This window comes from Brachyhypopomus gauderio, chromosome 5 (assembly GCF_052324685.1).
Source record: "Brachyhypopomus gauderio isolate BG-103 chromosome 5, BGAUD_0.2, whole genome shotgun sequence".
Taxonomy (NCBI): Eukaryota; Metazoa; Chordata; class Actinopteri; order Gymnotiformes; family Hypopomidae; genus Brachyhypopomus; species Brachyhypopomus gauderio.
Window position 1 is genome coordinate 25,971,636 of NC_135215.1, and position 27,678 is coordinate 25,999,313.

The 27,678-nt window shown below is 42.1% G+C and overlaps 1 protein-coding gene across 1 annotated transcript in view; it reads left to right on the forward strand.

Annotated features, from left to right (window-relative positions):
- Nucleotides 1–2,517: 2,517 nt before the first annotated feature.
- cacna2d1a (calcium channel, voltage-dependent, alpha 2/delta subunit 1a) overlaps nucleotides 2,518–27,678 on the forward strand; it is an 83,327-nt gene continuing 58,166 nt past the window's right edge. The window contains exons 1-3 of the mRNA XM_077006745.1: nucleotides 2,518–2,906; nucleotides 21,742–21,823; nucleotides 22,300–22,416. Of these exons, the coding sequence (XP_076862860.1) occupies nucleotides 2,818–2,906; nucleotides 21,742–21,823; nucleotides 22,300–22,416 (288 nt within the window). The 5' untranslated portion in view covers nucleotides 2,518–2,817. The remainder of the gene's footprint in view (nucleotides 2,907–21,741; nucleotides 21,824–22,299; nucleotides 22,417–27,678) is intronic.

A 27,678-nucleotide genomic window follows, 5' to 3' on the forward strand; every position in this document is an offset into this window, starting at 1 on the left:
GTGTGTGTGAGTTCTCAGCAGGAATATTAGTGCAGTGGGAATCTTGATCGGTTGTGAGTTGTTTAGATGGGGTAGGTTCAGTGAGAGCAGGAGGAGAGGATTTGGGGTGATTAGGCTTCGCAGGTGAAGGGGGTGAGGTGGTGGGAGAGGTGGAGGAAGTGAGGTCATTCGTGGAGCGTGTCTGGTCTTCTGTCAGGCTGTGCTGAGGTATCAGGGTTGGAGTGTTGAGCAGCTGTGTGTGTGTGGTCAGCTCCTCTGTCACTCTCCGTAGAGCCACCCTCAGATACTCGTTGTCCTCCTCTAGTTCTCTCATGGCCTGTTGCACTTCTTGGAGCTCATGTCTCTGTTGCAGTACTAACGTGTAGAGCTCTCCTGCTGTTTGACTTTCAATCCTTTGCTGAAGGGAGGATAGAGTCCTTTCTCTAAAATCTGTGAACTCCTGTTCTAGAGTAGAGAGTCCATCTTTTATTGCCCTGATGCTGCTGGTGAGTTTAGGTGATTGTTCCAGTGGCTGTGATGTTTTAGGGCTTGTAAGAAAGACCTTTTGTGGTGTTTTCTGTGAGGCTGTGGTTTTTCTTTTTGATATGACGGACCTTTTCATGTGACTGAAGCAGTTTTGAAAGTTATGTAGACTATTTTCGGATCCCTGAACCATAATTGTTCCATTGTGATATACATTTATTGTTATAATGGAAGATGTGCATTCAGCATCTTCATGTGTGGTTATCTGTCTGCCTTTGCTTATTCCATTTCTCTTAATGTTAGAGAATGTCTCACACATTACTGAATGCCAGTCAGAAGGATGATGGGTGAAGAAAAGCAGGTTACACATGATCTTGCGGTTGTCCATTGTAGTGAAGTCTGCCACTAGAGTTTCTGGGTTTTCGGACAATACTTTTGTTTTGAATTGTTTCCTGGCTTTTAGTGTTTTGACATGCTGTGGATATCGCACCTCGCAGCCGTCCAGGTGTAGCGAATGTCCGTTGGAAGCGGGGGAAACCGTTTTTTCCATTTTTGTATGATGTTGTTGTTAACGGCACGGCAAAATAACGGTATCGGCACCGTTATTTTGTTGCTTTTGCCGTTTTGCTGTGTTTTGTTGTTTTTTTGTGTTGTGTGTATTGTGTCTGGTCGCTGTTATTTTGTTGCCGTTAGAAACGCCGTTGCTCTGCCTTACCGGAGCGCCGTCGAAGTTTCCGCTCGGTTTTTGGCTATAGTTAAAAAATAAAAATAAAAAATCTCTCGCCCTCGTTCCTGGAAGCTGCTCTGATGATTCCTCTATAATTTTATATAATTGATAGATTATATTCAAAGTTTATCTATGTGAAAATACCTTAAATTTTAGTTTTAGTTTGGGAGCTTATGCATTTTCGCTGCCATTTAAATTGAGTTCCAATTCCAAATTGGAATCTCTCTCTCTCTCTCTCACTCTCTGTATGTCTCTCGTAATAATAATAATCATCATCTTTATTTCTATAGCACCTTTCATACATACATCCAACTTAATGTGCACACATACACACACTCATACAAGTGTACTTGTACATATATGTACACACAGATAGAAGATGTCTACTAATATTCCCTGGTAGCAGTTCTTCTACCTGCTGAGTTAAAGAACCCTGATTATTGGCTCAGCACTTCCAGGATTCTCAGGTGAAACAGAAACTAAGGGCAGAGGTGAGTGTTTGCTCACCAGCCAACCAGCCTGCCAACGCAGCAGTAGAAAAGACCTTTCCAAGACCACCATCAAACAGCAACTGAGGAGTTTGTCAAGGGGCAAGGATAGCATTTGTCTCATTGTAGTGTCAAGACTTTGGATTGTCAGGATTTTAAATTTGTAAAGCTAATTTGTCTATTTTGTTAATGTCAGACCAGAGCATTACTGCGGAAAACAAGGTGGTTTGAGAATAACTAGTGGTGGCTGTTCTGATGAATACACTGTTTGACCTTCTTTTACAGTGACAAGGGAGGGCAGAATTTCTCAGAAAACTAAACTAAAAGCTGTTGTAAGTGTCCTGGAGGCAGACTCCCCTTTAAAGCACATACAGTAGCCAACTGCATGAAGAACACTATGAAGTGAAGGTTGGTATCCTGGTATTCACCGTGTGTGGATGAGACTTTAAGACACTGAGGCACTTCATGGGTGTTCACGAAGATGGGGAGACTGGTTGAGGGTTAGACCTCACTGACACATTAGGATGCAGTCAAAGGCTAAATCCTAAAACCTTACTAAAAATAGGACTCTTGATAAATACTGCACAGTGTTACACTGTGGATAATAATTAGTCATAGAAATATACTTAAGCAGATCCACTTTTAACAAAATAGCTACTGTACGTTAAAAAGGTACTTAATCGTTTTTTATTTAATTTATTTATATTATTATTTTATTGCGTCCACGACAGGGCTGAATCAAGCCCCGGGAATGCGGTGGGAGGGTGTGTGTGGTCTGGGAGATCCTTGTATGGAGCGCACTGCGTGGTGATGATCGCTCACAGATGGGGGTGGGGGGCAGAAACCGATCTGCTACGGAGTCTGAGACAGGCTCCTAACGCGAGAGACACACGAACATTTTACATCCCTGTTTGACAGTCTCCATGTCTCTGGAGTAACAGTTTAGGGTCTCATACACTAGTAACAAAACAGAAAACACACCTCGCTGGGAGGAACACAACAGCTGTGGTTTGTTTCCAAACTCCCTGTGATGGCGGTGGGCGGGCTTCTCTAGGAGTGTAGCCCGTGGTGCCATTGGATCTGGACCGTCTTACGGGTAGTGTTCTGACGTGGAGCACAGAAGATCGCTTATTCAGAACCATGGATATGCACAAATTCCCCGCCGTTATATTCATAGTTGTTTCTTTGATGAGCTGTATTTATTCCGTACAGTTCCCGGATTCACAGCAGTAAGTAACCAATTATAATGTGAGTTTGAGAAAGTATTATTAATATTACTGTTAATATTGTCATCATCATTATTATCATTATCGTCATCATCATCTGAACGGAAACTGGGTAAGTTTTCTAAACCTAGACGGAAGTGGCTTGAAATAGTAGCAGCTGGCCAGGCGATATGTTGCTGTGTGTGATTCCACTCTGGGCATCTGCCAACCACAAGTTGCTCATCTATGTGTTGCTGAGCTAAATACTGATTTCACTTTATAAAGTTTTGGTACAGTAAACGGTTTATTCCTGTATTTACGTGAACTTTGTTGTTTTAGTTGTGCGAGCGCCGCTTCGTAACGGACTTGCAACCTTAAAGTTGTTTTTTTAAATCTACGAAATCTACTTAGTCGACTACAAACGTTTGACAAGCAGTTTAAAATAATTCGTCCTGTTCACGTGCGGTCCACGTTCGTACTTTACCGAGAAGTTCCTCATACATCGTACTATTATGGTACTGGCAAATCCATAGGTGAGGAAATATGCTGTTCCTTTTGTACTTTAAAGGCAAGAGAATGAAATAATGCCGTGATCCAAATAGCCGAATGTAGTTCAACCCACTGGGTGCTTTAGTGACACGAGGCTGCAGGTGTCTGTCAAGCCCTCGGTACGTTATATTTAGAAGGCTGCTGTGGCGCTGGTCCGTTCGCTCCGCTGTGCTGTGCTATATTACATTGATTCAGACCGATTGCTACAGCAGCAGCGAGATGACAGCCTTGAGAACGTAAAGCTGACTCACTTCAAGTACCTCATAAATTGATTTTGTAATAATTACAACGACAATAGCCTTGTATATAAAAAAAACCTTATTCGTCCCACTTTCATCGTAAACAGCAACGCACATAGGTACAAAATGTTATTTTGTCTTTTATTTAAGACAGTTTTATCATGTAAACGTCATCAGAAGTTAATTACCAATTTCTTCGTTTTTTTTTACTTAAATCCATATCACGGTAGTCACGGAAAGTGAATACTGCCATCAGCATTGCAACAGCAGACGTGCCATGTCTTATGACTTCTTTCCGTTATGCTGGGTTAATTAAAATAAAAGCAGTTCTTCATTTAGCTTTGTTCATCAGGGTCTAGAAACGATTTCAGACTGCCCATCTCAGGTAGACACATCTTAAGAGATAATAAAAATAAAGTAAAATGAAATAATAAAATGATATAGATGGACTAAAGTAATAAAATCTTCTGACGCAAAAAGTTTAGCATTTCAGTAAATTGTCCTTTAAGTGAGTTGTTTGGATATTGATTAATAGATTCATTTTTCATTTGTGCATTTTGGTTTGTACAAACTTTTTGGTTCATTAGCCAGTGCTTAATGAATGGCTCAATGATTGGGTGCTGCCCATTGATACAGTACAGTAAACTGCAGCTATAACTGATCCCTATAGCACGCACTGCTGGTAAGAGTCCCTTGTTTACACTGACATGTTGGCAGCATCACTTTCATTGGTTTAAGTTTGGTCACAGCAAACTTATCTTAGATCTGCTCTATAAGGCACCTTATAAAGCATCACACAGACTAAATTAAGGCTGTACAGTAAGTTACATTGGAACAGATTCAGCTAATGACAAAAAAAAGCCAAACGGTCCTGCAGACTTCTTTGTGGATGGAGGGTGTCATCTCTAGCTGGTGCTGATGGGTATTTCTGAAGAACACTTGGATTTCAAAATGATTCTCTTCCATTTTCAGTTTTGGACTGAATGTGTTCCTACTGTCACACTGTCTACATCCTTCCTCTTTCATCTGCCTGATTTTGAGTGACTGATTTTTGCTGACAACCTTTGAGGAGCCAATATATGTATGTCTTAACCAATTAGCGTCTATGTCCTGACTGTGATTTTTGCACTTCCTTTGTCAATGGAATGTCGAGTGTGATCTCACCAAAAAATTGTACACATCACAAAGAACATTGTGATCTTAATGAACATGATAATATTCATCTTAATATGAACATATGAACACGAAAGCTGACTTTCACCTTAACTTAGACTCTCCGTTACTCTTCATAAAGCTGGGTCAAGCTGGTCCTTATGAACGCGCAGTTGTGAGAATATCCATCACTATCACTGTCATCCACTCCCATATCTCCCTCTTCTTTCTTTTTCCCCTGATTGCAGCTCTTTCCCTCTCCGTCATTGCCGTCACTGTGCCCAGGTTTAGACCTCCACATGCCAGGGTCGGTCTGCTTCAGATGTTCTGTCAGCACATCTACTCTGTCCCGCTCCGTCTGTGATTTGATCATTTCCTCTTTTCCCACACTCTCTCGCCCAGGGTGCCTTGAAGCACTCACTGCGCTGAGATGTGGATGATTAGCAACATCCGAGCTGAAAAGCTCCTTTGAAAGTCTTTTGATTATGCTCATGAAAGTCCCTCATAATTTGGCATGGGGTTGTGTTGGGAGGGGGTGGCAGGCAGTGCAGCGTCTTTTTGCACAGCTGTGGGGTGCTGCATCTTTTTATTTGCCATCTCATAGCAGAACTGGTTCTCTTCTTGTGATCTCTTGGGATCTAAGCCTCTAAGATGCTATGAATTGAATTGTCTTCCAATGCCCACTGCCCTGAGATCACCACGCTGCGGAGATCCACTGGGAGTCATCTCCGTGACTCCCTGGGGCATGTCTCGTCCGACGTGCTGCACGATTCACATCCTTCAGTCGTCTTTCACGTCCACCCACATTGATGTGTATGTGGCATTCTGCTGGGCGTGGCACCTGTTACATCAGCGCATCCGGGTCCGACGGCTACTGTCGCAGAGCCCAGTAGCAAACTGGAAGGGAAGAAAATGGCAGCATTTTCTTGTCCTCGCGCACTTTTGTCCTGGCCCTTGCCGCCTTCCCCTCCACCCTGAAGCCTAATTAGATTTCATGTTCAATCAGCTAAATAGATGTGTTCCCATTTCCAGTGCCCACCCCTTCCTGTCTAATGCTGTAATGTCTTGCCATCTGAGATGCGAAGGATTTAGAACTTAAGCATGCATGAGCAAGGGGTAATGCCAAGATTGTAAATCTTCGGGTAAACAGAGGTAAGCAGCAGAATTAGTGAAGATTGTTGTGGGTGTGAGGAGATGGCCGTCCACAAGAAGAAAATATTTACAGGTATCTATAATGAGGAAATCCTGACCTCTTTTACAACAGCTGGAAGGTATTTCTGTCACTCCGAAACTTAGGCATGTGGTCATGGCTGTGTATAGACCCTGGCTCTCTGTGTGGAGTTCTCTTACACACACACACACACACACACACACACACACACACACACACACACACACACACACACACACACACACACACACTGTCTTACACCCACTGTTATGACTACATGTAAGTGTCCTTGGATATTTGTTTTTAATCATAACAGAAATATTTTCACTGGAGAATCCACACTGGCATTGTTTCATTAAGTACATGTCTTACCAAAAGTATTGTAAAATATCATGCAAAATAATACTTATAATACGTATTCTACTTTTCAGCGTATGTGGAAGTATATATGATAACTGCTTGCAATTAAATGAAACTGAACTGTTTTTATCTGAGTGTAATACTCAGATTCCTGTCTATAATTAGTTTGTTTTGTTTTCCTTCATGTCTTTGACTTCATTGCATTTCACTTCAAATTGAACGAAATAAGCGAAGTTAAATTCAGTTGATAGTTCAAATTTGAACATACAGTTCTACACAGATTTTCCATTTAATTCATGTGCTTATTCTCAGTGATCAATGCCACTTGGGAAACACACATTCGTAACCCCTACGACTGCTGTATTGTAGTGTGGTCTGTCTGTGTCGTCCCAAAGTCACAGACTCAGTTGTGTCCCACAGAGTGAACACTCACCCTCTCCACATCTCTCAACCATTTCCCCTGCTGCTCCTGTGACTGGATTGATGTTAATTGGGCATTTTTCTCCCGAAAGGCCAATTTGTCTATTTATAACCAATCTGGGACATTCTGTAGTGGGAGAACCACTCAGGGGATGTCCCACTACACAAGGTCCCACTCAGGCAAATTACAGGGGTGGTGGGGGTGTCAGGAGGAACTGAGTGACTAGTAGGTGGCAAGAGAGGGTGTAGTGTTGGCATGGGAGCGGCATTCGTATAAGACATACGAGGAGCTATTTTAGAGAGCAGTTTAGTATCACATTAATCTCCTGCTTATATTTAGTATACATGTGATCTTTGTGATAATTTTGTTAACGCCCTATTTGAACAGCAGTACAGAAGCTTTGAGAGAACTAAACCAGTGTTTAGTGATGTAATCTGAGGTTTGCACAGCCTTTCTATGGCTCTAGGGAGCTTACACAGCTCTGGAACTCTGCATATACAGCCTGAATTTGAGAGGAAGACCACAGTAATTGTATGGGATGTAGTTGTAAATGGTGTATGGAATTAAGTGTGTGTGTGTGTGTGTGTGTGTGTGTGTGTGTGTGTGTGTGTGTGTGTGTGTGTGTGTGTGTGTGTGTGTGTGTGTGTGTGTGAGAGAGAGAGAGAGAGAAAGAGAGAGAGAGAGAGAGAGAGAGAGAGAGAGAGAGAGAGAGAGAAAGACTAAATTATAACTGGACTAAACTGGTGTGTGGTGGACTGGGAAACTGAGCAGGTTGATCACAAGAGGGAGAGGAGGAGACACAGGGAGGAGAGAGGATGAGGAGGGAGGGGTATGTTTGTGGAGACAAATGTCATAATACAATTGTAATGTGTACAGAGACCCAGCACAGTCCAATGTGTGCAAAATATACGCATGCATCTGCACACACACACACACACACACACACACACACTTACTCTTGAACTCCAGTTGAACTCCAGACCCTACCTACACTTGGATTCATAAAGTTAATGTTTAAATGCATAATATTTCACTGTGACTCACTATAATACAATTCAGGTGCATTTCATCACCTGAGGGAACGCCTGAGAGGAAGACCAGAGTGAGAGAGACACGTGTTAATGGTGCATTCTTAGCTCTAACTCTTGATGTGAGAAGGGAGTAGTTTCTTGGCCTGGTCTTATCTGAACAGTATTTAATAATACATGAGGTCGAACATCTCAGGCCATTCCCAATGTCACGGTGGTATTGTGTGGCCTAACAGCATGCCTTTCCTTTCTGCTGGATGGTGCTGTGCCGTATTTGCTGGAGAAGCAGACATTAACGTCAAGCAGATTTGCTCCTCAGTGATCCTGGTGTCATGCCCATCTTTTCAGAGGAACGTAACACACAACAGAATGTAGTTATTGAGTAAGGTCTGGTGACCACAAGCACCCACATACACTAATTTACACACAAACACATTAATGTGGAGACTCACAGACACACATGCAGGCCCACACACTCCTGTTCACCCCTTTATCTCTTAAAAATGGAAAAGTTCCTCAAGCTCATTTGTCCAAGAAAAAAAAATAGATTTGAATAAAATTTCAATAGATTGAAAGATCTTCCTTTTGTGGGCTTTGGTCTTTCTTCAGGATTGCGTCCGAATCTCTTCACAGACACCAGCCAACCCAGAACTGTATTGACTGATTTGCTGTAGGAGGTGTACCAGTTCTGTTTATCCCATTGTAAGCAGTAATGAGGCTCACTTATTGCAATGTTGAACCTGTAATTACTCTGGGCCGATCCATGCTGGATAACAGCTGTTGCTTCACTGGCTCTGTTCTTCCTCTCGCAAATGAGAGAGAGAGAGAGAGAGAGAGAGAGAGAGAGAGAGAGAATAGATTATAACTGGACAAAACTGCTGTGTGGTGGATATGAGCAGGTTGATCACAAGAGGGAGAGGAGGAGACACAGGGAGGAGAGAGGATGAGGAGGGAGGGGTATGTTTGTGGAGACAAATGTCATAATACAATTGTAATGTGTACAGAGACCCAGCACACTCCAATGTGTGCAAAATATACGCATGCATCTGTACACACATCCACACACACACACACTCTCTCTGATAAGTCTTGTATCAGGTTGATTATTAAAGTTAGGCTCATCTGTATTGCCTCTTACTACATATCTTCCAGAGATATCTTCCATATCTTCAAGAGATATCTTCCATATCTTCCAGATAATTATCTCTTAATTGACTACATCAGCCTTTGTGCGCCTTCACATCACTCTTATCCGCCTCTAATAACATGTTGAGAGGCTGAATTACATCTATTAGCAAGGATTTACTATTTTAGGCGGGGGGAAGCAAATATCACTTTTTTGAGGAGACACCAATTTTCTCTCCTTCCTTTTGTTCTGTTTTGAACGATAAAATGGAGATAGCACTCTGAGTCTTTAAACCTTTCCATATCCTTAACTAAAGTGTTAGGACCTGATGCTGTGGTTCACGGGTGGTGCCGTGTAGCGCTAGAGGCCTGAGTGGGTGGAGCTCAGACCGAGGCACTCAGTCATGTGTCAGGAGTGCTGGTGACATTCTCACCTCCAGACTGATGTCACCATGGAAGACGTGTTTACACTGAATCAAGCTTGGCTCTAATGAGCAGAACTGAACAGGACGCAAATATGTCACAAAGCCAATATATTTATGTGTGCTGCTTGCCGTGTTCAGCGTGTGTGTGTGTGTGTGGTGTGTGCTTAACTTTGTGTCCACCTCTGGATCTTATCTTTGAGGTTGAGTGGTTGTGAAGTCCCTATAGCAACATGGCACTGTTGGCAGTAGTGGGAGTGTCAGTGCATCACACCGTCACGTTAATGAGGACTTCAGATGTGTTTAGACTATGAAGGGCAGATGGGGAGTGTACTGGACAGGCTTACAGAAAACATCAGACGCCGCCACAGTGATTGACGTCACTTTGTGTGTATGTTGTTGGACAACAATAAAAGCTGTGTTGTAGTAATTTTTAATTCACTATTACCTGTTTTCAATGTATGCATTTTATGAATAGGCTGCAAATAAGCAGTTATAATTTATAATATAGAACTGATTGAATTAGAGATTGAATCATAGTACAGTAAAAAGTTCGATATGTAATCTTTATTGTGGTGCAACATATCTGCAAAATGCTGCATCTGATTTACAGTACATTACACCCATGACCTCTGAAGCACAGCTAAAGATTTACTTCGATTTCACAAGCTGTGGTCTATTGCTCTGCTGCACTGATAAAGAAAAAAATCCAGTGAAGAGAGAGAGGAGAAGAGATAAGAAAGAAGAGAAGGGAATAGATGAGATGAGAAGAGAAGAGAAGTGAAGGGAAGAGATGAGATGAGAAGAGAAGGGAAGAGATGAGATGAGAAGAGAAGAGAAGTGAAGGGAAGAGATGAGATGAGAAGAGAAGAGAAGAGAAGTGAAGGGAAGAGATGAGATGAGAAGAGAAGAGAAGGGAAGAGATGAGAAGAGAAGTGAAGTGAAAGAAGTGAAGAGATGAGAAGAGAAGTGAAGTGAAGGGAAGAGAAGTGAAGTGAAGAGAAGAGAAGTGAAGTGAAGAGAAGTGAAGGGACGTGTAGAGAGGAGAAGACAAGGGAAGAGAGGAGAGCTGGGTTGTGAATAGGGTGGGATGTTTGCTTTGCAAGATGGAGAGAGAGCAGGAGACTGACCGACAGAGGGAAAGAAGGAGAGAAAAAGAGAAGAGAGGATTGACGGCAGCAGCCAGGGATCTAACCCCAGAGCTCTGTCTGCCTGTTTCTGAGTGGCCTTTATTTTAGGATACAGTCGCTGTTCTCAAGGACTGGCCAGTTAGAACAGCTATACATGGTGCCACATTCCTAAACTCCCAGATAATTATAGTACTTATCTACTGTACTTTTGTTGTAATGTTATTCTATACTTCTATCTTGCTATCATGTTATTTATTTATCTAAACCCGCACCCAAATAAAGAGATACACCAATACTGCAAAATTAACAAGAGAAAATAGATAAATATATTAAAACTATATGCCGTGTGTCAAGTGTAGCATGGCTACAATGGGCAGCACATCGGTCATGGTCACTCATGGTCTGGTGGTTAGGGAATCAGTCCTATGTCCAGAGGATTGTGGGTTTGATTCTCAGGCCTGAAGCCATGATTGAGGTGCCCTTGAGCAAGGCACCTAACTCCAATTGCTCCCTTGGTGCTGGGATAAGGCTGCCTGCTGCTCTGGGCATGTGTGCACCACAGCCCCCTAGTGATCACTAGTTCACCCATATGACTGGAGTTCACCCATTTGCTTGCACAGATGGGTAAATGTGGAGGACAAATTTTGATTAATGTGAAAATTCACAACTATGGCGCATTAACATTTTACTTCACACACAAATGCTGTTTTGGAATTGATAACACACATTATGTACTATCAAAGAATACCAGACTTAATAATATCAAGCATAAGAATACCATACTTAAGAATACTAGACATAGGGTTATACTATGCAGTAATTGACAAGACCGAAATGCATGTACTAGGGAGGTGGAATCCTGATCACATCACGTTGCATCTACTAGACAGACTTCATTAAGTATGACCTTAGTAGGCACTGTGAGAGAATCATGCCATGCTTGGCACAGGAGCGTGAGTGAGATCGATGGAGGATTCACTGCCAGGTTTCCTCAGTGAGCTGCACATCCAGGAACTTCTTCCACTCATCTTTGAGGTCTGTGAAAGATGTAGCTTGAGTCGAATTAATTAGGTCATAGAGCTTGGATATCATTTCCTTAGGCAAAGCTAAGGAAATAGCTTTAGAAGACATCAAATGATGTGGATTCTGCGGTTAACAGGAGTTCACCTTGTTTGTCAAATCTGTGCACTTGTATATTTAGAAAAACAATTATTTTTATGGATTGAGAACTTTTCTACTAAATATAGGAAGGATACTCAAGTGCTGTCCGCGTATAAATCTTTGAGCGCGTTGATGCTTATTCTGTCCCGGTTATTAATTCCCTTGTACAGAGAAAAGAGACAGGGGGAGAGCATTTATATATTAAGTGTGTTATAAACATACCAAATTTTAAATGAAGTCATAAAAATATTGTTTCAGTTGGGATATTTTAGTCCAGAGGGGTATATAAAATAGCTGCTAGACCAGAGGACTGGGATGAGACCGATTCTAATTGTGACCGTTCTGGGTGGAGCTGCAGAGTGTTGGAACAGGTGCAGTACTGTGGAGCACATGGCTGGCCCCTAATAGAGCAGCGTGGTTAGCAATGCCACGATGCCTAATCATTTGGGTTGTCCTAATAGGGTTTTGCGTAAAAAAAGGTCAAGTTCCAAAGAAATTACAAAATTTAAGTATCCCACTTCTAGGAAAAAAGGCTTTAGGGTTGAAGATAGGTGTTGACTGAAATATGGTTCGTCATTTTGACTGAGTTTATGAATACATAAAATAAAACACTAAGAAAATGAATAAGGGTAATAATAATAACAATAATAATACATGTTAATCTGGGTGGAATGGGTTGTTTACAATTTAAAGAATCTGTCTGCATGCTAGCAATAATGTGAAAGCAATGATCTTTTGATTCATATGAAAAATATTTTCTCTATTCTCTGAAACTCCAAATATTGATATTTCAGCACTTGGATGAATTGTCAGGCTACATCTGAGACACATGTTGTCAGCAATAGGATAGAATAAGTATTTCTTGACCCTACTCAGATGAAGGACTTTAAACTGTACTAAAGCCAGTACAGCAGGATTTGCTGAAGTGCCTGCACATAGCCAACACTACAAATCCCAAAATCCCACACGTAGTCCACCAGTGTCATGCAAACACTGCCCAGTCACAAAGACACTCTTTGCCTTTTCCAGAATACTGATTCTATTCACCTGTTCCCACTGATTCCATGCAGCTGTTCCCACTTGCAGTCAACGATTTAACACCGCGTCCACAGTCAGCTTCACGTTAGAGCTATGTGATGCTTTCACAACGCCAGCTTGCTTCTCCTTCAGATTATCTTTGCACTCTGTTTATCTTTGGTGTTTTATTTGTTCAGGAGTCCACTTTAGCGGCATAGTTTCTCTGTTCTCATTCTTGGTCTTGGTTTCTTGTTTTTTATTTTTGTTTTGTTCGTTTTTTAAAGCTTGGTTAAAAATACCTGTAAAAGTCTGATTGGTGAAAACTATTTTGACTGCACAGGTCTGTAGTTGGCAAAGATCCTGTCTATGTCTATGTTGTTAAATTTGGTTATTCCTTTTTTTGCCAAATTGTAAAAGTTGGGTGTAATTTGGCTGGCAAAAAAATGTTTATTCTTGCAAATATTCTTGCTTTATACTAGATGCTATCTGGAGTGTGGATCCAATAAGAGATTTTTTGTGAGTTATTTGGGCAGTAATAAAAACACTTACAATAAGCAGAGGCAATGGCATGTCTCCTTTTAAGTCTTTAAAGGAGATCTCTACAGATCCTAGATACCAGTTTCCCCCAAACAAATCTTGTAATTAACTTGTCAGAAGATACAAAAGCCATATGAGCACATTCATTTTAACTACCCGCTAACGTTAAATGTGGGATGCCTTAATTATGAAGGTCAGATATGAGTTTAGTTTAACACTAGGAACCCGACGGCCGCAAAAATTTTCGCAAGGCTTAGTAAACTTTATTTATTTATTTTAGACTACAAACTAGACCTGGTGCACACAGACTGCACACAGACTAGACCTGGTGCACCACAGAGCTCCTGCCACAGAGCTCCTGCCTGTCTTTCTGCTCCTGTCTTGCTCTGAAATTAACATATGTATGGTCCTACTAATTGGGCAAGAGAAGGAGGGGTGATGTCCTCAGAACCTTGAAATCTCAGGAGCTCCAGTGTTAAAGAGGAGAAAAATGTAAGTCTTTAAAAGTGCCTGTGATGTTAATGCACAAGTATCTAAACCTTGTTTTATAAAATGGAATGGAAGAGAATTGTCAGGGATATTTACAGGTAAATAATCACTCTTTGAAAAATGTTATCTTAGATGACAAGGGGTCTGAAATGTAAAGCCACGTCTGCAAATAAAGGAAACATTTTGTTCAACTCCACATGTTCCCTGAATTGGCAGAAAAGCCTTGAGCATTATAGATAATGGTTCCATTGTGGGAGTGAACAGTCTATCCTGGACTGGGCCTCTTGAAATGACAAAACCCAACAGAATTGTCACAACCAAATGTCCTCATGGCAAAGAAAAGATCTCTCTCTTTGTTCCCTGTAGCACTTAAATATACCTGTTAAATTTGCACTGCACTTCAGCAGTGTGAGAGCAGAGCGGAGGGCTCAGTGGGTGGCCCTGTCAGGACCACTGGAGGGGAAGCTTCTCAGGATGGACATCATTACACCTGAGTGATGTGTGTGGAGCACAGTATGGGAGTTCTAGCCTTATTATTCACTTCTGTGAGAAGTTAAACATTTCCAAAGAATAGAAGAGGTTTCCACACGCAATCCTTCTCAGTCTCTCCTGATATAACGATTCCTGGATTGTCATGTGTTACATACGTACAGGCTTAAGAAACATTGGATAAAGCATGTCCTTCCTTTTGGGGGCTCTGGGGAAATTATAATTGGGTGTGCCATGTCCATATGAGCTATTACATTTTTTGCTATGAAAACATAGCTAGATACCCACGTGGAACAGGACACATGACGTACTATATGGTCTTTAATGCCTGAATAAGTTCTCAAGTTGCTGTATATTCATCCAATTTAGTAACATGATCTTTGATCAGGAGAGGTACTGCAATTGTGCAAAACAAGCCTTCAGGGCTATGTTAGGGTCAGGGATGTAGAACGATTTTAAAATATCTAAATGTTCTGAGTGAGCAGATAAATCTGCTTCGTATAGAAACTAATTTGCCCTGTGATGTGGCAGTGTGGGGAAAGAGTGAAGAAAAAGTAATGAATAAAAACTTTTTAAAGACAAGTTGTTCAGAGAGGAACTTGAGAAACCTGTTGTCTGTTCAAGGCATCAAGGTGTTGTTGGTTTGTAGTTTTGAGTTTTAAGAGTTTTTGTAAGGAACATGGTGCATTAAGACTATGACATTGTGCATACAGTTTTGGACATGTCCCCATTAGCCTCCAAGTGAATATCTTTTGGTCCTTGTTTATGAACTCCTTTGTGTTTACCAGGTACTCAAACATACAGAGTGCTCCTCAGCTCACAGTACCCGATTACTGTGGTGTCAGACCTGGCTTTGTCTGTTGAACGGCTTGGCCGTTTTCTTTGCTAATGAGTTGGTCAAATCAAGAGAGAATGAGAGAATGTCTTTCCTAATGTACCGTAAGGATAAGGCTTCTCTCGCGCACTGCAGAATCAGCTCACAGGTCTGATAGACATGCATCCTCATTACAAAGTGTTGTGGGTGTTCTTCATGTTTAGGTCTAGCCAATAGGGACTTGTAAGCTTCGTGTAGCAGCTAACTGATGAATGCAGTCAAGTGAACTACGTCAGCGTGCTCTGGAACCCGCTGTTGATGCTGTTTCTTCTCTGTTCCCCTTCTAAGTCTTCTCATTTCATTGTCTGCATTTGAACTTATGCAAGAGTTTGTGGTGTTGACTCCATCTTGGTTGTAGTGTCACTTTGAGAGGTGGATGTTTGCCAAGTGTCTTTCATAGTTTCCTCGTGGCTGTCAGTCCTCTTTGTTGTCGTGCTGATGGAGGCACAGAGTTCATTACTTAACATGTCAATCTTCCCAAAACTGTCTGGAATGACTCGTAACACTGATGAGTAGACCGGTGTGGCTTTGTTACTGCTGTATGGGATGGCTGTGCCAGGAACATCCATTTTATGTAATGCCTCTAGCATTGGACAGTGGTTGATGATTAACAAAGATCCCACCTCAGTGAGTAAATATCAGGAATGTGCACAAAAGTGAAATTTAGTTGAAGCCTTATGAAAGTGATCAGTGAAATGTTACACCATGACCTGCCCCTGTGAATGAGTTTCACAGTGTTCTGATTAGCTGGGTATCTGTCCTTATCTGACTCCACATTTTACAATAATGGGAGCCCCCTGGGACTTCAGAACTCCTCCATGGGACAGGGAGTCTCTCCCACTATCGTAGAAAGGAAAGAGATGAGGGCTCTGCTGTGTCTGCTTGTGTCAGTCATACTTAAGACTCCCTTGTGGTTTTAAGCTTCATGCACAGAAATCAGATGCATTTGTAGCCTGTGCACCAGAGTTCAGTAAAACCCCTTGGTGTGGAACACAAGAGTACAACTGCGGCTCCCCAAGCAGTGAAATGGAGACAGAGAGAGGGCGGGAGAAACAGGACTGCTTTGATGTGGGCTAGTTTAAATAGGAACAGTATGTTGTATTAAATTGGTCTGTGTGAGACACACGTGGGCTTCAGCAGATTTAGTGTAACTCACTCCACCCTGGAAGCTCTCCCAGCCGTCCAATCAGAGGGCATACTGACTCCTCACTCCTCTCTTCCATCAATTTATCTGTGCATCCTTCTCTCTTTTTGTAGTCTCTGTCAATCAGTCCATCACTTTCAGATCTCCATGCATCTCTCTCTCTGTCCCCTGCTCTCAGTTTAACCCTGGCATTCATTACTATTGCTTAGTTTAATATGCAGCCAGTGTTGGTCTCTCTCCTCAGGTGAAAATAAAACCTCTCTCTCTTTTATCCCTCACTTCCTCTTTAACAACAGTGTTTTGGGTTTCACCCCCTCTCGCCTTCTTCCACGTCTCTACTTTGGGGGGAGATGTTATCGCTGTTTTCCGCCTCTAGTCCAACTTTCCATCTCCTCGTGCACTTCCTCTCCTTTGACTGCAGTGCTGAAATCGTTTCGGTTTGTAAATGGAAAGAACAGGAAAACACCTCAAAAACTGACACAAGCCATAAACGCCTTACTCCATATTCTACGAGTGGTAAATGCTATTTCCACAAGTTCTACAAGGAATTATAAACATGGGACACCACAAAGTATTTTGTTGTTTAAAAACAATTCTACTTGAAATTTGTGATATAAAAACTAAGTAATTGTTATTGCTCACATAACCTAATACATATTATTTATGAAACATTGATGTTTCCTTTATGTAAGGAAGACATATTTGTACCTATGAAAATATACTATATAATCACATATGGATTGACATTCTGTATAAGTATTCTACCCCATGATGAACTCTTTTATATCTGGTCCCAGTTTTAAATGAATAATATGTAAAATATATTTATGTTTCACATTGAAACTATATCAGTTCATACTCATATTTATATCATGTTTCATTATGAAGACTATGAATTTCAAACTTTAAAATGAAATGTATACAATTATGTATATGTAATTAGTATTTTTATTTGATCACAACTGACGTACGCTCCTGGTGCAGCGCGGCTGGCAGACGCCCCGAGCGGGCTGCATGGGAGTTCCCCGTCAGTGTCCATCTCCTCTGTCCTCCGGCTCCACTGCATGGACTGCTACGGGCTGCCACCCCGGGAGCAGTCCATTGCGCTATCGCCGGAGCGATCGGAGGGTGGACTCCTCTCCGAACTCCCTTTAACAGTCCCGGCAGATCTCTCCGAGGGGGGCGGACTGTTCTCCCCTTCCTCCGTATAGGAGTCCTCCTCCACCTCACCGTATTCAGCGGTGGGTGCGGAGCACTCCGACGGAGGGTACTCCTCCTCCTCCTCCTCCTCCTCCTCTTCTTCTTCCCCGCCCTCCTCTACGGTGGGAGAGGGACCTACGGGCAGAGGGAGGTAGTCATCTTCTTCCGATTCCTCCTCCTCCTCTTCACCGTAGTCGACGGTGGAAGCGTTGCTCACCGACGGGGGGTAGTCCTCCTCCCCTTCCCCACCGTAGTCGACAGTGGAGGCGTCGCATATCGACGGAGGGTAGCCTTCCTCCTCCTCCTCACCGTCCTCTACAGTGAGAGAGGGGCACACGGAAGGAGGGAGGTCATCCTCCTCCGCATCACCCTCCTCCTCAGAGTCCTCCTCCCCAAACTCGCTCTCTGGGGTAGTGTCTATGGCGCCGAACACGTAGGAGCCCACCCTCAGAGGCGAGAGGGCGCGGGGTGGAGGAGGTCTTTTCTGTCGCTCTCGCCATGTCCGTACCGCCCCCTCGCGGATCATCTCCGCTATTTCGGGGTCGGGCGTTTCCCGTGCTGAAGCCAGCTGGAACGCGCAGACTGGGTCCTGCTCCAGCTGTTCCAGGGTTGGCGTGGCTTAATGGCGCGGTGGCGAGGAAGGAGCGTGGTGATGCCGCTTGCTGGGGCGCTGGCTCTTCTTTGGCTGGGTTGTGTAGCCTGGCATTGTTGGGTGTCTCAGACGGCTCGTCGTTCTGTGACAATGGGTGCGGCGTTAAGGACGAGACACACAATCCTCTGCAGCAGACGTCACTTTAATGTTAAATACGAATATAGCGGGTATAGCGCACGTAAAACACGGAATAGACACAGAGACGTGTAAACATTAGACAACGACGAGCACAGGACACTGCGCAAGCGCACATTAAATAGACAAACCACATTAGCCCCACGTGATTACGAGACGAGTCACAGGTGAGACGGATTATCACAAGACATAACCATAACCACGTAGATCCACAGACGCAGACGATGCACGTGGACAACGTAAACACACGCCCAAAAGGGAGGGGCCGGGGTCCTCAACGTGACAAGTAGTGTGAACCTTCTGTGAGCTTTTAAGCTAACTAAAAGACCTGATTTATCCTCGAATACCCCCTGTTCCTACATAGCATTATGCTAATGATATGCAAATGGACCAAAACTAGGCTGACAGGATCTCTGGCTGGCTGTCTGAATCTGTGTTTTTGAGATATCGGTACACGACAATTCCAAAGCTGAATCTTCAAGCCTAAGAAAACACAACATGAATATATTACCAAGATTAAAAACTTGACTTTCACAGAATGATACTAGGTAATAATAAATTACATATTTAGTCAAAAGTTTTCATTCCTTTGAGAAAAATTGATTAACATAACAGTAGAACATTTTCAAAAATGTATGTAATGTATGAATACCTAACAACACAACATAGATGTTACACAGTGAGTCTTACACATATAATTCTAAATGTTTTTTTAATTAAATGTATTTTTAATGAGGACAGACAAGTTTCTTTTTGTCTTTCAGCACAGATTGTTTACCTGAGTACAAGATGCAGGTCTTGTGAAGTTTTGCATAGATTCGTCTTGATAAATATCAGTTATAGTGTTCATACAAAATACATTGATTTACAACTGATTTCCTATAATTGTTCCCTAAATGGAATAATGGAGTAATGGAGCTAGCTATATGTTTTAATACTTTAATCTCAAAATTGTTGCAAGAAACATTTGCAAATTACATGGACAAATAATTATTATGAACTTTATGTTTAATAGCTACTTGAAGGTATTTCAGGCCATTGCTTCTGTGATAAAGTGTGCAAAGAAGAATCATTATATAATGTATATGGGGGATATCCAAATGATGCACATGCCAGCTTGTCCACGTGAGATGAGAAATGGGGCAGGTGCAGTGTTAGCATGTGCTAAGATCTGCAACATTATCATCAGCCATTTATCCATTACAATGATTGAAATGTGAGATTGCATATTGCAATATTCAGCGTCAGATTTTTCTGACTGATGCATTCTAACCAATCAAAGCTGGGTATTTGCGATATGCAGTATGCTCAAACTCACTACGTAGTAAACGCTAGACACCTGCTCATTTATGGTCTAAAGTATTAGTATTAGTATTGTTTGAGACAGTAAGTGAAGATCACACCTTAATACAGACCTACACTGCATATATGATCTGATTAGCTGAAAATACACAAGTTTATCTTCACTGGTTTCCAAAGCAAGTTTATTACACTTATCTGGTGGCATGAGTGATTCTGACTAGGTAATTGCCTGTGTCTGTCAGTTAACTGCCTTTGTGTAGCAGATGGTCCAAGGCCCAAGATTCTGAAATGATAATGAACATTTATTGAGAAGAACATATTACAAACAATAAGAAATCAAAATATGACAGTAGTAATAGACTATACACAGTAATAATAAAACACATATAATTTTGCATTGAATGTTTGGAGTTTTGCATTTTCTACAGTCATGTGTTTATTTTTTATATTTTAATCTAAAAAGAATCTGCACTGCAAGACAAACAACATCTGGCACATCCTCTATATAGAACTTTGGCCAGACAGTGTGTGAGGGAGTGATTTGTGTGTGTGTTTGTGTGGTACAGTCTTGAACAGTGTGATATCTTCGTAAAGCAGAAATCTGCTGATACGGGTCCAGCCCGTAGCTGAGGGCCCCATGTAGCTAAATATACAGCTCTGCACACGTTCGACATTCAGCTCGCTGTTCTCAGATTACTGTGTGTCTAAATACCAAAACACTGCAGGAATCCAGTTTCACCCCCCATACCGACTCAGCAGACACAGACCCCCTGCAGTGCCAAACCTGCTGCCTCCCCCAGTGCTCCTGTCCATACAGTCTAATGACCCCATACATGTAAGACAGACAGAAAATTATTTGCATTTCTTGTCATTGGGACTGCGGGCCGTCCGTGACAGTGGCGTGGGATTCGGATGGATTTTCCTCCACCCTCATCTTTCACCACTCAACACTCACCCTGACAGTGGAGAAGCACTCACGGCCCCAGAGAGAGGCTACTGTCTGTACAGCCATGTCAGGTTCATATTCAGTATTCAAAATAGTAACCGACTAGAGTCGTAATATGGTACTATAGCACTAAGTTGCTCTCTACTTTTCTAGGGAGCACACACCAGGGCAACAGGTTTGAAATTAACCTGTATATCCCTGTTGTGGGACAAAGTAAACTTGAACATACTTAAACATTTCCTTATGTTCAACAGAAGAACTATTATTACTATGAGTTAAGATATGTTCAGATTCATTATACTTGATGTATTGTGAAATCTTTGATCACTATGATCATCTAAGGTTTCCTTGAGAACACTTTACTGTATTAAAGGTTTGATAAAGATCTGTGAAGTTCCAACAGCTGATAAATCTCCTTTGTTATGGTCATTATTGTGATCTACAATCTATGAAGTGATGCTTTATTCTGGAAAACTGCAGAACAGACCATGTTGTTTTGCTCAGGGGAGTGAACCGCCATGTCTTGACTCCAGTGCCATTCCCCATTGCATATTACAACGAATATAACAGACAGTGTTTGATAAATGTTAACATATCATAGCCAGTAACACCCATCGAAACACCCTAGCAGCTGCTGAGCCAGAGGAGGCCAGTAGAGACTGAACTCAGATCAGTATTCACTCACCCGAGTGGCACAAGCCCTTTGATCTTCTGCCTCTTGCTCGCTTGCTCACTCAAGTCTCTGCATACATTAACCAACCACTGACCCCAGCACAGCACCCTGTCGTGCACCTGTTGTGTGCAGCCTTCCCTGGCATCAGCACCACTATCCTCCTACACTTCTGACTGCTCACAGAAAGTTCTGGAAGAGTGGGAAAATACATTTCTATGGGTGTACTGGGTGGGATGTCTTGCCAAGTGTCATCTTTCCATGAAATGTTTGATGAACCATTTAGTGGTGATATTTGTAGAAGCTTCAATATCAATTCAGGCTTCAGACATGGCTGTAAGACAGACATTCAACTCTCATATTTAAAATAAGAACAGTAAAATGTTTCAAACAAAAATGTATTTAGCTTGGTGAAGACTTTCACATTAACTGATTTTTTTAATTTGAGATTTGTGCCATGTATCCTCAAGCAACCAAATTGTTCCATAGTGTTCTTAAATTGCCATAGAGAGGATTTGTATTTTTAATGGCTGAAATGGTTATAGTTGATAGCTGAAATGGTTATAGTTGTCAAGAGAAATAGGGTTTAATATGGTTGGCTGTTGACTAATGCTAAATTAATCTGATTGGTTGTTTATGTTCCCAGGGCACGGGAGTGGGCGGATCAGATTCAGGAGGATCTTATGCAACTGATTAATGCTGAGAGTGGCATGTCACAGCTCATTGAGGTAACACTAACCATCCCCATCCCCATGTGTTACTGTTCATTGTCCGACACATAATGAATGACAAAATGGAAGTCAGTCCTAGGACCAAGGACTTTTATTTATGGTAAAATCATTTATGGCAAAATCTTTGCTTCTCTGTAGCCTGTAGATGCAGACCAGCCAGAGTCTCATTTATAGCCATTCATTGGCATAAGAGCTGGATGGGCCGTCTTTCTGGAAGTTTAGCATCAGAAGATTAAAATCTCCCCCTACCTCCTAAATAAGTGGCTTTTAGACTCAAATATTATGTGATGCGAAGTTTTTTTTTACTGTTGTGATGTCAGCAAATTATATATTTATTTGGATTTTTTCCATCTTTGTTTCAAGACAACTTGAAAGAAATGGAAATAAAATGCATTGTCTGTCTCCACTTCAGTCAGCCACATTTCATTCTTGATTTGTTTCTCTCTTTGGTTTTGTCCCGCTCTTGATCTCAGATTTTCCAGAGTCATAAGAAAAGCTACAGTGTGGAACACAACAACGCTCAGCATCTGGTGGCCAACGCCGCCCACAACATCGAGAGACTGCTGGCCAACCGCTCCAAGGCTCTGGCGGTCAGTGCCCTTCCACACCCAACCAGACAGAAGCAACACAGTGCTGAACCAAACCTTCTAAACTATAAAAACATTGCCCATGCTCAACTGGGACTTAAGGCGATGTCTAAAACACTAGGGAAGTTTACACTGTGTGATAGATAACAGTCACAGGTGAACTTAGCATGCATTCATGCACTTGCCATTCTAAATGTAAAGCGGAGCCTTTGTGTGAGTTGTATTTAGAAGGGAGCCAGCTTGGGCGGAGGCCACGGGGTACAGGTGAGAGGGGTGTTGGGTAATTGATCAGGTAAGAGGGTGTTGGTTAATTGATCAGGTTAGGGCATGTTGGGTAATTGATCAGGTGAGGGCATGTTGGGTAATTGAGCAGGTAAGAGGGTGGTGGGTAATTGATCAGAAGAGGGCGTGTTGGGTGATTGATCAGGTAAGAGGGGTGTTGGGTAATTAATCAGGTAAGAGGGTGTTGGTTAATTGATCAGGTTAGGGCATGTTGGTTAATTGATCAGGTGAGGGCATGTTGGGTAATTGATCAGGTAAGAGGGTGGTGGGTAATTGATCAGAAGAGGGCGTGTTGGGTGATTGATCAGGTAAGAGGGGTGTTGGGTAAGGTAAGAGGGGTACTGGGTAAGGTAAGAGGGGTGTTGGGTAATTGATCAAGTAAAAGGGCTTTGGGGTAATTGGTCAGTTTCCAGCAAGACGAATCTGCTCCCCTCATTCATTCAAACACATCATAGTTGCAGTTCATCATCAATTTTCAGACAATCCATAATCATATTTTAATACTGTGGACCAGTTGCAAGTAAAATGAAGTCTACAATGCCTCTACAATGCTAAATAACTGGGACTTTAACTAAATATTTATGTGATGAGAGAAGTTTTCACCATTGGGCTGTTTTAGGATATTTAAAGCCGTTTGACATTTACCTTGGTGGAATGTTACAGTTTCATTTAAATAATTATATAAAAAGGTAAAAAGGGTTGGATGTACTTTCATAAACCCTTCCAGAAGAGTGAAACAGGGAATGGTTAGAGTCAACACAATCTGTCAGAACCAAGCACAGGTGGTAGGAGAAATGTTCAGCCACACAGCAAAAAAAACAGCTACTCAACACAGTGCAGTTGGCTCGTCAGTGAAGGTCTGCCATCTGAATCACTGACTGTTTCCGATACTTACTCTTTAAAATAAACATATTGCACCATTCATTCTGATTTTTGCTTCACATTTTCTGTGCAGCCTTAAATGGTGTAATGATAGAATTGTGATTTAAGGTGGAATTGAATATTGGTTAAGAAGATAACTGCGGCATCGTTCGTCATTACTGTCAGGCTTTTCAGTGTTTGGGAGCCGTAGTCGAGGACTTATGGGCAGTGTGCATAAAGATAGTGTCTATGTTCATGGTTTATTATAATTTATTTTAAAAACACTTTTGCTAGTCTGACCGGCCTGTTTTTCCTGCTACGTGGTTCAATCCCATGCGCACTAGAAGGTTTCATTTTCATGTTCAAATCACAAAGATGCTGACAGGTGGGGATGCCACTGGACTCCCCTACAGTGGATTGTATTTTCATAGCTTTTTCAGTCCTCTTAAAATTAAATAATTTCATTAAAACCAAAAACAAGAGTGAACCGCTACTTAGGAACCTCTAACCTGATTGGTGCTGACTGGCATATCAGAGCACTGGATCTCCAGGGGGGGTTTGTGTTGTATTTGCTGTATTGCATTTACATTTGTTGTATTCTTTGCAGACATACAGGGCTAATACATGCTTCACAAAAATGACATATAGGGTTTTTACAGGCCTTACAAAATGACATATGGGGCTTATATAGGCCTTACAAAATGACATACTGGTAATTTTCCCCTTCCGTTCATGTGGTCTCAGTATCGAGTCCATTGTAACAGAATTAGTAGCTGCAGGCCGTTGCCGTTTGGATCGATGGTTGCTGATGCGACTGTTGCAGAAGGTTCCTGAAGCGAGGATCTCGCAACACTCCTGTGGTTGTGCTGGAGATGTGAACACACCGTTAGCTCAGCTGGATCTGTGGCGTTCCCTCAAATGAACTCAAGTGTGTTGATGGAGCTTCCAAAATGCACAGTGTGCTCAGGCACCAAAGAAAACACCATCTGGTGTGATCTCAGGTGTGTGTGTGTGTCCATGTGTGTGTGTCCGTGTGTGTGTGCGTGTGTGCGCGTGTGTGTGTGTGTGTATGTCTGCCTCTTTAGTCAGAATAATGTATGTTCCAGGCTGGAAGAAGGTGCTTTTATTGGCAAGCATTCAAACACGTCACCAGCGGCTCACCCTGGCAACTAAATGAAAGTATTGACCTTTCATCCCGCTCTCGCTTGCTAAGTCTCTTGCTTTTATGCACAGACGAGCAGGCGCACAGCCCTGAGGTTAGCCGTTATTTACTGGTGGCTGCAGTCACACCAGCGCTGAAAGCCTGTGAGGGTGTAGCGGTTACAGAGCACCCCGCCCCTATTGTTGGACGTAATGGCCTACAGGGTCGGTCGAAGTGCTTTCTCTGTCCTCGTTTAAACCAATTTAGAAAATTGCTTTCATCCATTTTTTTTTGTTCTCTGATACACACACATTCACTCAGGTGCACCCACATCCGCCTCCCCCTCGAGCTCCCCACGCACGCACAAACACATACACGCACATACACACACACTCACCATGAGACTGCATTCATTCACTCCAACTTTAAGAACTGTGCATAAAAGATATGCACCTTCAGTATGGTCTTTCTATCCTCTATGTCTCCATACCAAATAACAGGACACTATAAAAGTACATTTCTTACTGTCTCCTGCTAGTAAATGCATAGAGGTGCTTTATTGACCCAGATGACTTTGCTGTCTTACTGTCAATGTGTGAACAGATGTTACTGATTGATTGTAAGGTTAAGTAAGGTTAAGTTGATTGCTGAAGACATGACACTGGTGAAGGAGGAGTTTTCTCAAGCATCTCCTGCTCTCTACACATACAGTACCTTTAATATGGTTGTGGAATGAATCTAATACCAGTCTTCTGTGAACGCTGTATTTTTTAGACCACTGTTCTATCCCTTGTCACAGTCTAACTCTAATATCAGTTTTATTATACCCTTTGGCCTACTCAGTGACATCTCATAGATATCAATATATATGAGTTGATTTTGTGCCATCACAAAAGTATATAGAGCTCCCTGGAAATGTGATTTCAAGGCCGAGTCTAGGAGTCACATAGATTTTCCAGCCCCTCTCCAGTCCTAGACTTCAGACCAAACACTTACTGAAACTTTTTATTTAATTCTTTGTTGTCTTTACTTTTCTTTCCCTATTTCTTTGTGCATATAGGCTGCTCACAAAAACATTGCCCTGAGACTTCAGTGACGACAACTATGAAAAAATAAGAGCCTTGAACAACAAACAAGCAAAAAACCAGAGGCTTCCTGACCTCCTGAAAATCATGAACAAAACAGCCCGAAAGAGAAAATAAGGCCTGAAAACAGAACGTGTGTTTGCTTTCCCTTAGTTCCCTCTCCCCCTTCTTCCTCTTTGTGGCCGTCTGTCTGCGTTCCCAGAGCTCTGTGACATGGCAGAAGAAACAGCAGCAGATGGATGAGCCAGCCTATGGCCTGTTAGCCGCCGAAATATCATTAGAGCTGGGCTTCTGTAAGCAGGCCTGCACATCACTGTCCCTGGAGAGGGCCACTGTAAACACTGATCTTTCTTTCTTTCTTCTCTCTCTCTCTCTCTCTCTCTCTCTCTGCCTCTCTCTCTCTGATCAACATATATGACTGTAGGGGGTATGTCTGAAAAACACTGCTGATACAAGAAATATCTCACAGCTGTAAGCAACCTCTCATACTGCTAGACACTGCTAGAGGGTTAAGATGGAGTTAATCTGCATTCACCAGAAGACACTCGCATAACAACAAGGACTAACAGCAACTTACTGTCAGCTCACGTTCAGTCAAACACATTTATTCCAAGGTAAGATATGGGAGATTTCGGCCAGACATTAAGATGGACAGGCTGGTTCTTACAGACTTGATTACCACAAAAATAGCACCCCACCCTATGCAACAAGGTTATTAAACAAGATTGGGACTGCTCTGGTTGAGATCAGCATTAATTTGGCCAAACAGATTAACATTAAGATTACCACATTTAAGAAAATATGAAATCCATAACTATGAATAAGCATGTGGATTCTACAAATGGAATAAAACCTGGTAAAATTGGTAAAGTTGCATGGAAGTGTTTCTAACCTCCCTTTGTCTCCTTTGATTTCATAAGTTCCCTCCTATCTCAGGTTTAATGAATAATTAAACTCTTCATACCATGTGCTCTGAAGTAGGTGTTGGGGGCAGTAGGGAGTTTAGCCTTAAAAGCTCTCCTGGGAATATCTGTCTGCACACTTGTCTAATAACTTCAAAGCTTTGAGTGGGTTAATCTTCCTACCGTAATACAATCAACAGAAGTGCAAACAGAAACATTTGCAGTCATATGAACCTTTACACATATTATGCATGGCATATGTGTTCCAATGAGCATCGTCAGTGTCAGTTTGCAACCACATCATTCAGTCAAAATGAAAACTAAGAGTACATTAAAAACACTGAGAAATATGTTAAGTGTACGCTAGTCATAGTTCTGTGTTTTTCCTTGTACATTACGCATTAGTACCTCATTAGTCAGATGAAATATGCACTGGCAAAATTATTAATATGCTGCACATTCAAACACTTCCTCATTTTAGACTCAAACCTTTGCTTTGACATCCTCTAGCCATTCACAGCAGAGTATGGTCACTGTTACAGAGTGCTGACATGTTTCTTCTTGTCAGATAATTAATTGGATAGAAATGCAATCATTGCATCCTCAGTGTGTATACAGAAGGATGCAAACGCCCACACGTTCAAGCTGTGAAAGGTGCAGTTACCAGAAATGCCTGAATCTAACGTGTGGTCCAGCATTTGTGTTCTGTTGCCATTAATGTCTTAGTCTGCTGATTAGATGTGAGAAAGGAGAGCTCCATTAAATTAGCCACTCATTGGAGTGGTGGACGAACGCTGATGTTTGGAGCATAGAAGGGATATGACATCAGACTGCATTATCCTACAGCACTCAGATGCTTTGGCTCTTTGTGGGTATTTGAGGATAAAGGTCACTATAGATTTTGGAAGAGACTCTGTGTGTGTGTGTGTGTGTGTGTGTGTGTGTGTGTGTGTGTGTGTGTGTGTGTGTGTGTGTGTGTGTGTGTGTGAGCGTG